The sequence below is a fragment of the Lygodium microphyllum genome, chromosome 3 (assembly GCF_053477565.2).
Source record: "Lygodium microphyllum isolate KBCC chromosome 3, Lygodium_microphyllum_v1.1.10, whole genome shotgun sequence".
NCBI classification, from domain to species: Eukaryota; Viridiplantae; Streptophyta; class Polypodiopsida; order Schizaeales; family Lygodiaceae; genus Lygodium; species Lygodium microphyllum.
In genome coordinates this window covers 36,701,354-36,716,739 of record NC_141137.1, presented here as the reverse complement: position 1 = coordinate 36,716,739, position 15,386 = coordinate 36,701,354, and the positions used below count along the sequence as shown (strand labels likewise).

Below are 15,386 nucleotides of genomic sequence, written 5' to 3'. Positions count from 1 at the left end.
TCAGAGATCAGAGATCACGAAGCCGATTACAGGTTTATGCAGATTTTGCTCCATTGAACGGAGCGAAACGCTCCACTGAACGGAGTGGTGGACAAGGAAAGGAGCGAAACGCTCCGTTCAGTGGAGCAAAATGCTCGTTTCGCTCCTTTCCTTGTCCGTTTCGCTCCTTTCCTTGTCCACCACTCATGTGAATGAGAGGGCGGACAACTCTTTGGAAATCCTTGTGGCTGGGTGGAAAAGGGGATTTTTCACCCTTTTGTCCACCGTGCAAGTGTGAACCGTGCAAGCTCAAAACGCAATCCAACCAAACAAACCCTCCAAAAAACAAAAGGAAGCAAAAATGAGAAACAACAAAACAAGGTAGCTCTCTGTCTGCTTTCTTGGTCATCTACTCTCCCTCTCTCTCTCTCTCTCTCTCTCTCTCCGTGTCAGTCCTGGTGGAATGACCAGTTTTTGAGCTCCTCCACAAGCAATGGCGGATCGCAGGTCTCCAGGTAAGCTTCTCCCTCTGCCTCTCCCTCCCAGACTCTCTCCATCTTTCTGTCACTTTCTCTCTCTCTCTCTCTCTCTCGCACACGCACGCTCCACCTGTGCACCAGACACGCACACTCAAACCCCCCCCCCCCCTCCCAATTCAATGCAGTTCCCCATACTTCCACACATTCTCACCTCCTCTCTTCAATGTAATTTAGTTTCTTTCGCTTCCCTCCATCGATCAACGTCAAGAGTCCAGACTCTTTTTTTGCCTTCTTGTCTACTTCATTTTCATGCAGGCTCAGGCCGTCTTTTCCTCCCGCGACATTTTCCATGGCCTGGCTCGTTGTGTCCTTTCTGCCTCGACGGGGTATGATCTTCTTTATCTTCATCCTGCATTTGGTCTCCTTGTTCGTCTGAACATACACCTCGACCTTCGACCTTCGACCTTCTGATATCAACTCCTACACTCGTTTAGATTGTGTAGATCTAAAAGGAAGATGCGATCTTGAAAATACAGGAAGGCCAAGTATCTTGTTAGAGCAAATTTGCTTTGTTTTCTAAGCTGTGAAGTGCTATGCTTTCTTCAAGTCTGAACAACTAAATAGTTCTCAAATGTACGTCATAATGTAGGGAATTTAAAGACCTTATATAATGTTAATAAGGCACCTATAAACGTACATTCCTCTATGTGAGCCATGCAGAAAGCCTGCAATCTGTCTGCTCAACGTTATTCTTGAAAGCTTGTTAATGTGGCATCGCTATGCAGTTACTTGTGAACAACTCTCTCTTTGCGGTCATTACTATTGTAATGGCACTTAGTACTGACGTGCTATCTCACTGACTGTGATACTTATGGCCGAAGCTGTTCTCAGGTGCTTTGGATGAGAATTTGGATCTTAACAATCTTTTGATATCGGACAGCTATGTTATAGTCACTGCTCCACCTTCAGCATGTCCTGTTTTTCAAACTGGTTTCCAATAGGTGAACAACAGCCGAGAGAAAAGGAGTCCTGACGTAGTTTCTTCAAGGCAGATTTCAAGAAACTCACATTGAACTGATAACTCATTTTGATGCAGTTCAGGAATTTGAGACGCTACTTGAAAGAACACTGAAGTGTCTTAAGCTCTACAATGTTGTTCTCTGCTTGTGAATTATTGGTATTGTTGACGTTTAACATTTGTGAAATTCTTAGTTTTGTTCCTTTGAAAAGTGTGCTTTACTCTAAAAGAGATGCCAACTTGAACATACAGCTATTACACCATCTAGTGTCACTCTTTTACTGGGAGTAAACTGATGTAGCCATGCTAGACTCCACTTCGTAAGCTATAACATGTTTTATGTCTGCTTTGTCAAGGTATTGTGCCACAGTGGATCCAATCATGTCATAAAAACTGATACATCTGCAATTTTTGTGGAGGGGGCTCTTGATACTCAGAGTCAAGAGTGCAGAGCCTGCAGGACCACAGCTGCTGGCTGTGGACTGGCTCTATATACAGGGCTTGCAGTTCTCGCTTGATGGTTGTGGTTCTTATAGAGTATCGTCACCAGAGTTGTTGTTGCGAGGAAAGCTGCATGTAGAGTAAATACATGTGATAGCCAATATGAGCAGCAATTGGCCCAGTCAATCCCTGCTTGAAGGTGGTGGTGCATCCTGAGTCTCACCATGATGTTGTCCTTGCGAGGCATAACAATGAATTTTGGTCTCAACTGCCTGCCATGCTGCATTCAGAAGAAACACATGCAACAGTCAATAGGAGCAGCAATCAGCCTGATGCCCAGAGTTCCCAAGCTAGAGCTCAAGTTGATAGGCCCTCTATTCGATCCCTCACTTAAACACGACATAGAAGTGCACAATAGTGATTGGATTGAGTCAGAGTCTCTTGCAGCAGTCAACTTCCCCAGTCTGACTAAAAGTTGGCCAGTCTTGCTGACTTGGCAGCAATGTGGCAGCCCATAGACTGCCAGTTCAACCCATACGGGCTAGTCTGTCTTCTTGCCAGCCATGTGACTCTTTCGTTACCTCTTGCACGAGTGCTCAGCCATCTCTGCACCATGTGAATCCCTTTCTTTTGTTCTTGGCTGCATATTGCATGAGCTCCCAGCCATCTCCACACAGTCCTTTGGTTTCCCTAATGCCTTGTCGTCCTTCTCCTGTATCTACTGCCATTGGTAATCATGGTGAAGGTTGCAGAATTTACAGTTCAGGCATGAGTGCTGGCACGAAGCACTTCTCATGTCTACTTGTAGATTGCATGAAGGGACATGCATGCCTGGTCCCATTGGAAAGATGGTCTTGACTCATGATGTTTAACTTTTGGATGATGAAGGGGATGTAGATTTTGTAGTGATTGGGGGTGTGTGTGTCCCGATTGGGATGTTTGCTTCTTTGAGCATCATCACAATAACTGTTGCAAGTGTTTGAATGATGTATGTGCCAACCACACACTCTGCTTTCCTACACATTTCCAGAATCTTGTTTGTACTTTCCAGCAGTATATAGTATTTTTCTGTATGATCTGATTTCCATGCTGATTTAGTGATTCATCAGATTGTGCCATTTTAAGCCATTAACGACATATGTCTTTGCATTTAGTTTCACACCCTGCTGAGTATTCTCTCATATTTCAGCTCGAAACATTCTGATCAGTGTATAGCAGATTCGGCATAACTTTATCTCGGAGTCTCGTGACTTGCACTTACATTTTGTGTTTCAAGGCAGGATTCCAGCCTTCTCCTCAGCTCTTTAACATCCCTCTTCATTGACATTGTTGATTTGCTGCATACAAATCCATACACAGAAGACGAATCTCTTGCACTCTCCCTTGGCCCCCTTCCACAAAAGACAATGGCTGTTGGACAGTCTCCGCTCCTTGAGCTCCCTCAACTGTCTCTCTTCCCTTCATTCATTCAGCATTCCTTCATGCTTCAATCTCTTTTTTTTTTTGGTGCCCTTTTTTAAATTCATTGTGTAGTAGTCATTTTCATACACTTGTAGTGTTTCACAGCTTCTCTGATGGGTTGGCTGTGAAAAGGAGCAGCAGTTGATCAAAATGCAGCCTTTTAGATTTGAGGAAAGTGCTGTTGAGCAACTTGCTTGGTTGGTAGAAGATGAAATGTAGCAGGCAGCTTTAGGGGACTGTTCTAAGCAGAATACAGTAGGGATTAATGCACTGTAATTTTAGATTAGTGCTAGCCCTAATTTTAGTGGCTCAATACATACTCTCCAAATCATGGAGCCAATAAGGATTTTAGCTTTCAATATATTGTTATTTTTTTTTGAGGGACAAGTAGAGCGAGATGCAAATCCTTTTTGCCATCAATTCTTTCATCTCTTCAGGCTATTTGTTTTTAACAAGCACTAGGTATAGAGATTTCTAACAAACATGTGGATAGTTCATTTTAAAAAGTTTTTTGATCTCTAGAAGTTTCAAATAGGAGAAACGACTTTGCAATTTGAGAGCTAAGTGTTTCAAAGAAACTCAACTATTACATAGGGATGTGAATCATCATGTATGAATTTTTGCAAGTCATTGATTGATGGGAATCATCTTGATGTATGTATAAGTAATTTTGGGCGTTTTTCCAACAAGTGTTCTATGGTTTATCTCCACCTCAAAGTTGCATGCATAGTATAGTTCTCGATTAGAGTTGTGGATTAGTAGATAGTCAAAAAGTTATTAACATTGGTGGTTTTCTATATTTTAACATGGTTGGTTTGGCTGTGTGCATTTTGTAACTATTGTTGGGTTTATGATTGGACAAGTAGTGCCTTATTTACTCTTGCTTGTGCTCCTCTTGATAAGCCATGTTATTGTGGAGTATAGATATATGTATTCTTCAATTGCTACATGCATGACTACTATATGATTATAGCTAGGTACAAGCTTATCACACATTAGGATGTTATCAAGAATAACAAAGGAAAACTTTACTAAAAAGCTTGGAAATCTAGTTATGAATAAGAAGATTATTGGTGCATTTACCAATTTGAAGCCCAAGAGTAGAAATCTGGGCCCATGGTCGCATTCAAACGTGTTTGATTAGAATATTACATGCTTGCAAACATTTGTAAACGTTAGGAATAGTATGCAGGTTTCAAGTGCAGACATTTCTTAACATAACGTTAGAAAGAGCTTCTCGTTCTATATGATATGTGGAGATATGCAAGGGTTTGCACTAAGAAAACATAGATGTGACAATATACCCAACAAAATGCAACAATTTGAAGAATGGCGACAACAATTGCAGTGTATTGAACAGGAGTTGAAGCAATCATGGAGATTGATGGAGATCAAGGTGAAGGATGGCAAAAGGGATTCAGGATGTGCAAAGTAGTTGGACAAATCCCTATTTAGATGATGGAGATAGGTTGCATAAGTGATTAGCAGGTTGGGGGACTCTAGGATGAAGCAAACACAAAAGTCGAGGACCTTCAAGGGTTGGCGATAGTAGATAACAAATGCAGCAATTGAAAGGATGGCAACTATAGCTAGATTGTGTTGAATAAGCATTGAAGCAATCGTGGAGGTTGATGAAGATGACGGTGAAGGATGAAAAAGGGATTTGGGGTGTGTAAAGTGGTTGGACGGATCCCTATTTATGGACACATTAGTTGAATGACTGACCAAGGTGGTGTGTGGGCTGCCTTGGATGACATTTGGACACTTGAGGCAGTTGCATTAAATATGGCACTTTAGATACATTTAATATTTGAGTTTTGGGGATATTTAATGAGCTTAAAAAAGGGAGTTAAAGTTAATCAACCCTTTGTCGCTTAACATGATATTCTTGGCTCAAGTTTCCCTTGGTGAGGATGATGTGGATGCTAATGAGGAAGAGGGGAGGAATGTTAATCTTTTGGTTGTGAGCCCTACTTAAAGTCAATGAGGGAACACTTGAAGCTTTGTTTGGGTATGTGGATGTCTCTTTAGTTAATGCTAAAAAGATCTTGTCATGTATGATATTTTTGGCTTGAGTTCCCTTGGAGAGCATGATGTGGATGATGATGAGGAGGGAAAGGATAGGGGAGGAATGTTGATCCCTTGGTTGTGAGCTCTACATTGAGTCAATGGGGGAACATTAGAAACTTTGTTAGGTTCTTGTTATTGGTTGCTTTTGGTCATTTCGCCCATGTTTTTGGCGTGAAACCTTGTCTAAGGGAATTTGAGCATTGTTTTAGAGGATTTTAGTTTAATCTTTCCTATTTTTTGACCCACTTGTTAATTGATTAACAATCACTTTAGTCATGATCTTCACTTGTTTTCATACCTTCTTGGGAACACTTAAGAGTTTTTTCAAGATATGTTTATTTCATTAGAATGAGAAATGGAGTTAATAAATTGATTAAAATGAACTCTTGATTCTAGTATCTTTAGCTCTTTAAATGGCGATCAACAATGGCTATGAAGGGTTTCACACTAGGCATGTAGTGGATAAGTGTATAGACTATGTGGTGCAAAGATAGTGCAAAAGAAACAAGGTGCAACCTAGAATTTTCATTTAATTGAAAGTTTGCATAATTGAGTTATATTGAAAGTTTCACCCAGTATGTAGCTTACTTAGGACACTTAAGTTATTAAATAGACCTTGAGCTTAAGTTTTGTCCAGTGAGTAGCTCGCTTATGATTAATAATCAAGAACGATATGTCAGTTTTATGAGGTCCTTTATGCTTTAGATTTGGGGTTTCCTTCGTTTTTGTCTATGCTATTGCATATCTAGGTATCGTGATTATCTTCACTTGCCATGATATGCTAGGTTGAGGATGAGGCCATCCTTGAGCCTCTATAGACCAATTTACAAATGGGCGGCTCTATAAGCTCATGGTGGCAATTGGCCTTTGTGGTGAGGTCATCCTTTGAGTTGGGTCTTGCATGGCATGCTTCTTATGGCCACTTGTACTATGAGGATTTGTGAATGGCTAACTGTGTGCATTTGATTGAAGGTTTGCTAGATTTTGGGATATGCCTTTTATCACCTTGTTAGAGTTGTATATAAGGCAAGTTGTTATATTAGTGGACATTTGAATGGATGCTAAAGCATTGGTCACTGTGGTCATGAAGTGACTTAGTGTAAATGCAGTGAGGACACTCTGGGTTTAGGGCAGTCGAGTCCTATTTATAGGACTCAATGCCTTATTGTGCACACTCATTATGTGATCATCACTCTTAGACTCTTGGGTCGTTGGCCAATGTACCTATACATTGGGATGGTATGGGTTAGTAGTATGGGATGCCAACCCTTGGGATATGGTGGTGACCCAGAGTGTTGCTAGCTCCCAGGCTCAAGGGTGAGCTCGTTTGGCTCTATGGCTTGGAGGTGAGCTTGATGTCTAGTCCCTCTTATTTGCGGGTATGGCTTGTGTTGTGTCTCATATGCAGGTTGGATCCTTGGAGGATATTTCATTGTGTTACATCCTTAGACATTTGGATGGGCACTACTAGCATTGGTCAGAGAGGTCATGAAGTGACTTAGTGTGAATGCACTAAGGGCACTTTGGGTTTAGGGCAGCTGAGTCCCCTTTATAGGACTCAAGGCCCTATTGTGCATGTTCACTGCGTGATCGCAACTCTTGGCCCGTTGGCTGACACATTTGGTACATTGTGATGGTGTGGATTGGTTGTATGGGATGCCAACCCTTGGGAGGTGATCGTGATACGGAGTGCCCCCTTGTTGACGACTTTTTAAAATACGTATGGGGTTTTTTTTCGAAGGCTAAGTCGAAGGTGTTTTGGAACTTTTGTGATTGGGGGAGCATGATAGAGGGGCAATTCACTCTCGAACTATGAGAATAGATTAGGGTGAAATTCACCACATAGGAGTATTGACGATATTTTTTTCTCATAGCATTTAAATGGAGCTTGTCAATGCTAACACGTCCTTAGAGAATTGTATGGTAGAGTGATAAAACATGATACCATTAAAGATGGCATGTCCATGCTTGGGCATTGTGGGTTGGCTTACTCTCTTTGGGTTGAGGATGTGGCCATTGTGGTTTGTGTTTGCAATTGCTCTCGGATTGTAGTTGTTATGTGCATGACTTCCTACGAGGCTTTTCTTAGAAGAAAGTTGTCAGTATCTCGCTTTTATATTTTTGATTGGCACTTATCTACATGCTCTTTAGGAGAAGTCTAAAGACGGTGAAGTTGGACTTGTCCAAGTTTTACATCTTCATTGGGTATGGCTAGACTACCAATAATAGGCGGGAAATAGTGCTTCACAAAGCTACCGCTCCTAGATCGTTGTTGTTGCATGCATGACTCCCTACGAGCCTTTTCTTGGAAGAAAGTCGTCAATATATCGTTTTTATCTTTTTGATTGACACTTATCTAGATGCTCCTAAGGAGAAGTTTGAAGAGGGGAAAGTTGGACTAGTCCAAGCTTAACATCTTCATTGGGTATGGTTAGACCACTTGTAATATGAGGGAAATAGTGCTTTGCAAATTGGAATCTTAAGTCCAAGCAATGAATAGAGGTTTTTAGCGACATCAAGTGTGCTCATGGGCATGCACCAAGTGGCAAGGACATATTCTAGATAGAAACAAAACTGTTGGGTCGCCTCCTTAAAAAGGCCAGTAGTGCTACTTATTGCAAAGGAAACATAGGGAAACTTGTGAACTTGCACCACCATTGGTAACCCTCAACCTAATGGTCTAGTTGGTCATTGAGAGATGGCTATAAGCTAAAGACATTGCAAAATGAGGATGCCACAAAGCATCAACACCTACATTTAGAAATGACTCTGCCCCTGCCCTAGATGCAAGGGCTATGAGCTGGAACAGCTCACCCTATTGTCCTGTGGCCTAATGCTGAGTTCCCTCGATCATACACCAACAATGGATGCTCAAAGGATGATCTCCAAAGAAAGTCAAACCCGGCTAAAAGTACTAGTACTTGGAAATTAAGATCTCTAAAGTCCACCCATGTTGATTGAGAAGAAGAAGATAAGGTAGCCATGCTCTCCTCTTGTTACTCCATACAAAAAAGATGAGCCGAATCTTGCATGTAGGTAAACCAATTTGGCCAAAGTCATTGCATGTTAGAAAAGAGAAATATTAGGATATAAAAGGGCAAAAGGTTTGTCGATGTTGGTGAAGGCATGGCTACGGACATGGGAATTGTGTCTATGGCTTTGGCTGTGGCTCACAGGCACGGGTATGGGGCATTGGCTCTTTGGCTTTGGTGAAGCTGACTAGCTCACACACCGGCATTTATATATTGGCTTTGGCTCTCTACACATAGTCATGGTTTGAATCTAACAATCATGTACCATTGGCAAGGCTCAACACTTATCCACCTGCCACCTGAGGTGTAATCCATACAACCAAGCCTCAATAAGATCTTCCAATCAGCATCCTTGTATTCCCCTTTGTACTTGAGATCACCTTCATAAAAGAAGAGGCTCAACCACTCTTGTCTAGCCACACCGGTTGCAACCCATCGCTTGGGGAAAGGTACTGAACTTTATCCATGTGTGAAGACAAGCATGCCAAACTCTTGCATTTGATGGGTTGATCAGAAGAGATGGCTCAAGGATGTGGGAAAACACCACATAAAACTGCTCATCATTCAAGACAGTCCCAAAAGCTTACAGGGTAGACATCCATCAAATTGACTTATCAAGGGTGGGTGTAGATTCCCCTCTGAAGTCCTGTCTGCAGCCCAGTAAAGAAGACCATGGAAGCTTCATGTGAAGTGGGAACCATATCTCCATGTCAATACATGAAGCTTCCAAGAGAGAATATTTGTTGATGAAGCAGCATACTTGTACTATCTATGTTCAACTTAAAGCTGACACCTTCATAACAGTAGAGCATGTCTGAGTGAACAATGATCCGTCCCTCCCTAAACACCGACCTCCCAAAACTCAAGCCAATAAGCCACATGTGACTGCTGACTGCTTCTGATGACAGCAGCAGGAGTAAACACAGCTGCTGATGAGGGTATAGCAGTCCAAATGCAATATCTGGCAGGCTGCAGGAGTTGCCAACAGCAAGATGTTATGGTTGGAGGGTGAGAGGGATCGTCTGCTGTACACGTGCAAGGCCATGACAGTAAACACAGACGCTGCAGCGGGGAAGGATCCTGAGGAACAGTGTTGTGCTCACTCTATCTCGTGAGGCAATAGCAATGAAGATTGAACCTTCAGCCCGAGGCCATGGCTGGCACCTGAGCTTTGATACCATGTCAGAATGGCAGTGAAAGAGGAAATGAAGACATGAACTCAAAAGCTGAAGAATCCCATAGCTGAAGAATCACAAACAGACAATAAATGTTAGAGCTCCATCATGTCTTTCACTGAGTGGTAGGGCTCACAATCAGGAGATATTGTACAACTTGTACCGCCATGAGCATTAGGAGTTCTATCCTTTGTAAGTCAGTTCTTTGTTTAATGTTTAATTCCTGGTTTGGGTTTACTTGATTTCTGACACCCATACTTTTTTGGGTAGTTTTTAATGGCGTTGCAGTCTTGCCTGCTGTATGTAGGCACCCTGTCTTTTGGCAAGTGTTAGCTCAGTCTATGCAGCAAGTAAGAGCTCAGACTCTGTGGTTTTGTGTGAAACTTAGTAGGGAGTGTTAAATGCCAATAATGCGCTCCTCATGAAACTTACTAGGGAATGCTAAATTCCTAATTAATGTTTTCATTATCCTTTAGCTATTTGATTGTTACTGTGCCACCTAACAGATTGAAAGCAATTGCATGTGACAGGTGTGACAGGTTTGCTACTCCATGATTGTGCCTTCTAGAGTAACTGCATGAAGGGTCAAGACTGCAGCTTTTCATCAGTCGAGATGCAACAGTGGCCCAGGTCTCGCCGACATGGGAAAGACCAAACTCGAAGAATATCTGTATTTGCTGGATCACATCAAAGGGACCTTAGTCATAGCTTCGGGAAATTTGACCATGGAGGTTTAAGGTCCACAAGCATGGGAGCAGTGTACAGTAAGCCCTCCATAAACAGAAGAATATTAAAAACTCAGAGTTATTCGACAATATCATCATTGTCAGCAGACCAGTTCAGGTACCTTTCAAGTTATATGTCTCATAGTTTTCATGAGCCCAAATCGGAGGTTGAGGCAGAACTGCACATTCATGATCGAATTGAGGGGCTTGGGCAAGAGGATTGCCAAGGAGTTGGTCAAAAGTCTTACTCTACTCCTATTGCTGGGGCCTCATACCATGGTGAAAGTGAAGATGAATGGCAAAGAGATGAAACTTATCAATGTAGAAAGACACGAAACAAAGCTTTATTCAAGGCAAAGAAAGAAAGGCGGTCCAGATCTTTCAAATCTGATGTCAGAGAAGAACATGTTCCCAGAGACAGACCATCTCTCTTCAAGGAGCTAGATCGAATGTCAAATGGTGTCATACATGGCGGGCAGTCATTTGTCAGTATGGAGGCTGGAAAAGAAGGTGGAGAAACAGAATCTGGCAACGTGCATGTTTCCCAAAAGAGTGTTAGCAGACAAGCTGGAAGCCACAAGATTGCACTTGGTTCTGGCTGCTTTGCTCGTGCCAATAACATTTGTTCAGCTGAGGGAAGTGTAGCCCCTAAGCATGGCTCCTTAGGAACGGTGTTTCAAAGCTTGCGATGTCGAAAGATCAATGAAAGTAATCAGCCTGATGAAAGATGTAAAGCAACAGGGGCAGGAAAGGGCAGTGGCAAACCCTCTTTGAAGAACTTCAGCTGCATATCATCTGGGGATGTTCTTCCTTCCATCACAAATTGCTTAACAAATGGTACACCAGGTCATTTGCTCAACAAACAGAAGACAGAGACCTGCAGCTCCAAGCATAAAGATAATGGCTTGAGGAGCGTGGCTAGCTTGGCAGGAAATAACAGCAGATGCACGACACGCAGTCCACTGTCACATGTACAATCGAAAGAGGCTCTTGCATCAGCATCCAAAGCCAGAAGGCTTTCCTTTATGAGGCGAGCTTCTATGAAGGCAGATACTCTGGTCTCAAGGAGCACAGCAGAGAATGTCAATGCTGCTGTACGGGAGTCCTCAATGGGTCCTGATGGCATTAGGGCATGTGCCGGAGTTTCTATTCATAGGCATGAAGGCAGTTCAAGGAGCACTAATAATGAAGGACCACCTTTGAAGCTAAGTAGAGGGAGAAGTGATAAAGGGTTAAGCTCATTGCAGAGTCAGTCAGGGACAATGGATGAGAATAGAACAAATGCTTCTGGATTCTGGGTGGATTCTGGATCATCCAGTGAAACGACTGTGTTTGGACATGGCAGTCATAATGCAAGCTCTTCTATTTTCTCTGGTGTACCTTCTTCTAGGCCTCCAGCAGTACCCTCTCCATTTGAAACACCACACTACAGAAGGCATTTTGAGCCGAGCTCATCTCCCTCATCCTATATGAGCAGCCCCGATGTGCAGTTCTCTAGTGCCGACACACTATGTTCATATCCAAGCACCTTTCAGAGTCCTAATTTGAATAGAGCAGTTTCTTCTCCAGACAATCGTCGTCATCACTTGCGTGCCACTGAGACTCCTATCTTCAGACCGTTCCGCCATTTTCCACCTTGTCCATTTGAACAAATTCAACCACCTTTCTCTTTTGGAGGTCTTTCTGAGGTATACCAATTCATCTTTACTGGTTGATTTCTGTGTACAATTATTGCATAGTGACAGAAATTGATGATCTCTGTATTCTTCACATAGAGAATCTAGAGTACTTGAAGGAAAATGTGGTAGCTAAAAGAATATGGCTCAGAACTTTCATGCTGTTTCTTGCTTGTAAAAAAGGTCTACACTGTATGATTCACCTGCTATATGATACTTGTGTCTGCATTTTTAAAATGGCACCGTTTCAAAGTTCCATGGTTTCTTACTTGCAGATTTTATCGAATCGAGAGCGGGCCGAGAGAGATGAAATATCTTATGAGGTTAAGTGATCTTTTGTTCCTCTCTTGATAACTTGCTTCCTGAGTTTAGTCTGATATTTTGATGGATTGTCTGAGCTAGTAGAAAGCAGTCATCAAGCTGCATACTGAAGTCTCTTTCTTCCAAAACAGCAGCTTTTTATGATGGAGGCGAATATGCTTCTTGGTGGCCTAGCCTTGCATGATCAACACAGAGACTTACGACTTGATGTTGACAACATGTCATATGAGGTATGGATGAAGCACAAAAGTGACCTGGCAATAGACTTATATCAGCAGCGACTAAGGTTTGTTGCGTGTACTTGCAGGAACTCCTTGCTTTGGAGGAGAGCATTGGAAATGTAAGCACAGGCCTAGAGAAGGATGCTATCTCAAGGTGTCTACAGACAAAGAACTTCTCATTTGCAGACATGGCTTCTACGTCTACTGCACAGCAGGACCATGGCATCAAGTGCAGCATATGCCAAGTAAGCTGCTAAGTTAGCAATTTGCTTGCATTCTGTGCAAGGGCTTGACTCGTGTGGCCTCATGCGCTAGTTAATGTGATCATGATCTCAGTACTTGTGTCCTGAGTAGCTACCTGTGATATCCAATGTATGGTCATAATCATAGTACTCATGTCGTGTGGCCATCTGAGAATGTCTGGTCGTAATCACAGTCCTTGTGTGGCCATCTGAGAACTCTCTGTATGTTGTTGGCAGGAAGAATTTGAGGAAGGGATTGAGCTCGGTGTTCTCAGTTGTGGCCACAATCATCATGCCTCTTGCATCGAGCAGTGGCTACGGCAAAAAAACCAGTGTCCCATTTGCAAGGCATCAGCCTCGTAGATCTCTGCAGAAGACGCCTCCTGTCGGTCATATGATACAAAAGAGGCCTGTTTTTCATCTTATTTTTTAAAAATTGGACCAGCTTGTAAAGCTCAACGTTGTGAAGGTTTCTTGGATCTTCTCATGTGATTCTTTCTTCCAAACGAATTGGATTTTTTTTTGAATAGAAAGAAGAATAAACTCACACATCCAAGTGAGGAGGAAGAGAGTACAATATATATATATATATATATATATATATATATATATATATATATATATATATATATATATAATATTATATACATATATATATATATATAAAATTTATACATACATATATATACATACTAGTCACTGACAATCTCAGCTTGATGCAATCGAATTGCTGGGTGCGTATTTACCATTACAGTATCATGCTCTTAGGGCCAATACATAAAAGATGTATAAAAGCGATAGATAATGAGATGTAAAGGCTTAGTCAATCAGCCAGGAGGTATAAGTATTAAGAGGCCCAGTCGAACCATAAGGAGGAAGATGGAAGGGAAATCATCTAGAGAAAGCAAACTTGATTGTAGCAGTGGCGAGTAGTTCAATGCGAATCTCGACGGCCTTGTGATAAAGGAAATATGTATGTCGTTTTATATTGTGAGCACGTATTTTCTTCAACCGAAGCAAGAGATGTGAAGCAAAACGTTTATGCCTTAAACCAAACAAAACTAGAAAATTTGAATTTAGAGATAACAACTCCACAGCAGCAGAACCAACGACCTCCCCATTCTTGGTATCCCAAACTACTTGAAGGGGTAACAGGCCCCTGGATAAATGCCAATATTTCATTTCAATAAATCTTATTGACGATCCTTCCTGTGTATCTTTATCCAAGCGCCAGCCTTTGATACACTTGCAAATTTAGAACGCATGGAAAGTATTGTCCTTATATATATCCTTAGCAAAATGGCCAGTACTCGGGCAATTGTTTTCCACTTGGTAGGGATCTTGGATATAGGAATTCTTCCAAGCAATAAGTCTAATTTTCTGGACGGAGTATGCGAATCCTCCCAAGCAATAAGGTCAATTTACTGGAAGGAGTAAGTTTTAACAAGTTCAATACAACATTTTTGCACATATGCCGTCTTTGGCCGACTCTCACTCTCGACTTGAATAAGAGGCCATTCATGTCCCAATGTAGTGAGTACTGATATTAGCCACTTAGGTTATTCCAAATGTGAGATATGAGATGGATAATTTGCTAATGTTAATCAACGATAAATAGAAGTCCAAAGAAATAGAAGTGTCACTTAGTCTCACTCTCCTTTTGTCTCTAGGATACATAACACCCGTTTCCTTATCCATGTCATGCGATACGTCACTCTAGAAACCCTATTGATCTTTGTTTCCCTATTTAAAGGCAATGCAAAGTAGTTTATAGTATAGTTGTAGTATGTGCATATGTTATTATATATTTTATTAAAGTTTAGAGTAATGATATAAAGCAACTCGATTGGTGCTTTGTATCAGCTCTCTATCTACTAATACCCCCTTCTCCACATCATGTTGTGATGTGTTACTTTGGAATTGTATTAAATCTTAGTTTCCCTATTTTTCATTATTCAAGTAATGTCATGGTATCTTTTTTAAAAAAAGTTTATAGTATTGATTTGAAGTGCCTAGGTTGTCTTGCATTGGTGCATGTGCATGCGTGCATGCTTTGTTATGGTTGCTTTAATGCCATAATCACATCAAGAGAGTTGAATTGTGATAAGTATTCCTCTCTTTGTAGTCACCTCAAAAATGCTCTTGGGTCTAAGGTTTTGGTGTAGGTAATTGGACATAACTTCTAGCATAACTAAGTTCTTTGTGTTCTAAAAGGATATGGCATGATATTAAGGCATATGTTAATATCCTTCTAAAGGTACTCTCAAGATTGTTTTTGCAAACTCATAGGCTATGTCAAGCCTACCATTAAACAACACCTTGTTGAACCCTTATATTGCACGAGGAGTCTATATCATCTCCCAATGCAAGAGGGCCATGATTCAACATCCAAGCCTTATTTGATTGTATTGCTTCAAACAAGTGATTGAGATCGTCCTATTCAAATCTACTTATTCAAGTGTTCAAGTGATTGCTTCAAACATAATTTAGGTACGTGGATGTGACAATAAGCAAATCATGTGCATCAGTTGATTGACTTGTTCATT

General features: G+C 41.5%; 1 protein-coding gene across 4 annotated transcripts; it reads left to right on the top strand.

The window, feature by feature from the left end:
* The first annotated feature begins 358 nt into the window (after nt 1–358).
* Nucleotides 359–13,389, top strand: LOC148038234 (uncharacterized). 4 transcript variants are annotated; one of them, XM_087670175.1, is made up of 7 exons: nt 382–494; nt 774–844; nt 10,186–12,068; nt 12,332–12,379; nt 12,509–12,607; nt 12,685–12,843; nt 13,078–13,389. In XM_087670175.1, exons 3-7 carry the CDS (start codon nt 10,233–10,235, stop codon nt 13,201–13,203), a joined length of 2,268 nt encoding a protein of 755 aa, XP_087526301.1. In that variant the 5' UTR covers nt 382–494; nt 774–844; nt 10,186–10,232; the 3' UTR covers nt 13,204–13,389. The 4 variants fall into 4 exon arrangements, with proteins under 4 accessions (XP_087526315.1, XP_087526295.1, XP_087526301.1 ...); XM_087670189.1 differs by lacking the exon at nt 774–844 and having other exon boundaries at nt 359–494; nt 12,512–12,607; XM_087670169.1 differs by lacking the exon at nt 774–844 and having other exon boundaries at nt 359–494.
* The last annotated feature ends 1,997 nt before the right edge of the window (nt 13,390–15,386 follow it).

What these genes read in the sequence shown, in the direction of transcription:
- LOC148038234 (XM_087670169.1), top strand. Translation starts at nt 10,233, where the DNA reads ATGAAGGGTCAAGACTGCAGCTTTTCATCAGTCGAGATGCAACAGTGG. An exon ending in TTGACAACATGTCATATGAG is followed by an intron (nt 12,608 to 12,684) that starts GTATGGATGAAG and finishes GTGTACTTGCAG; the next exon opens with GAACTCCTTGCTTTGGAGGA. An exon ending in TCAAGTGCAGCATATGCCAA is followed by an intron (nt 12,844 to 13,077) that starts GTAAGCTGCTAA and finishes TGTTGTTGGCAG; the next exon opens with GAAGAATTTGAGGAAGGGAT.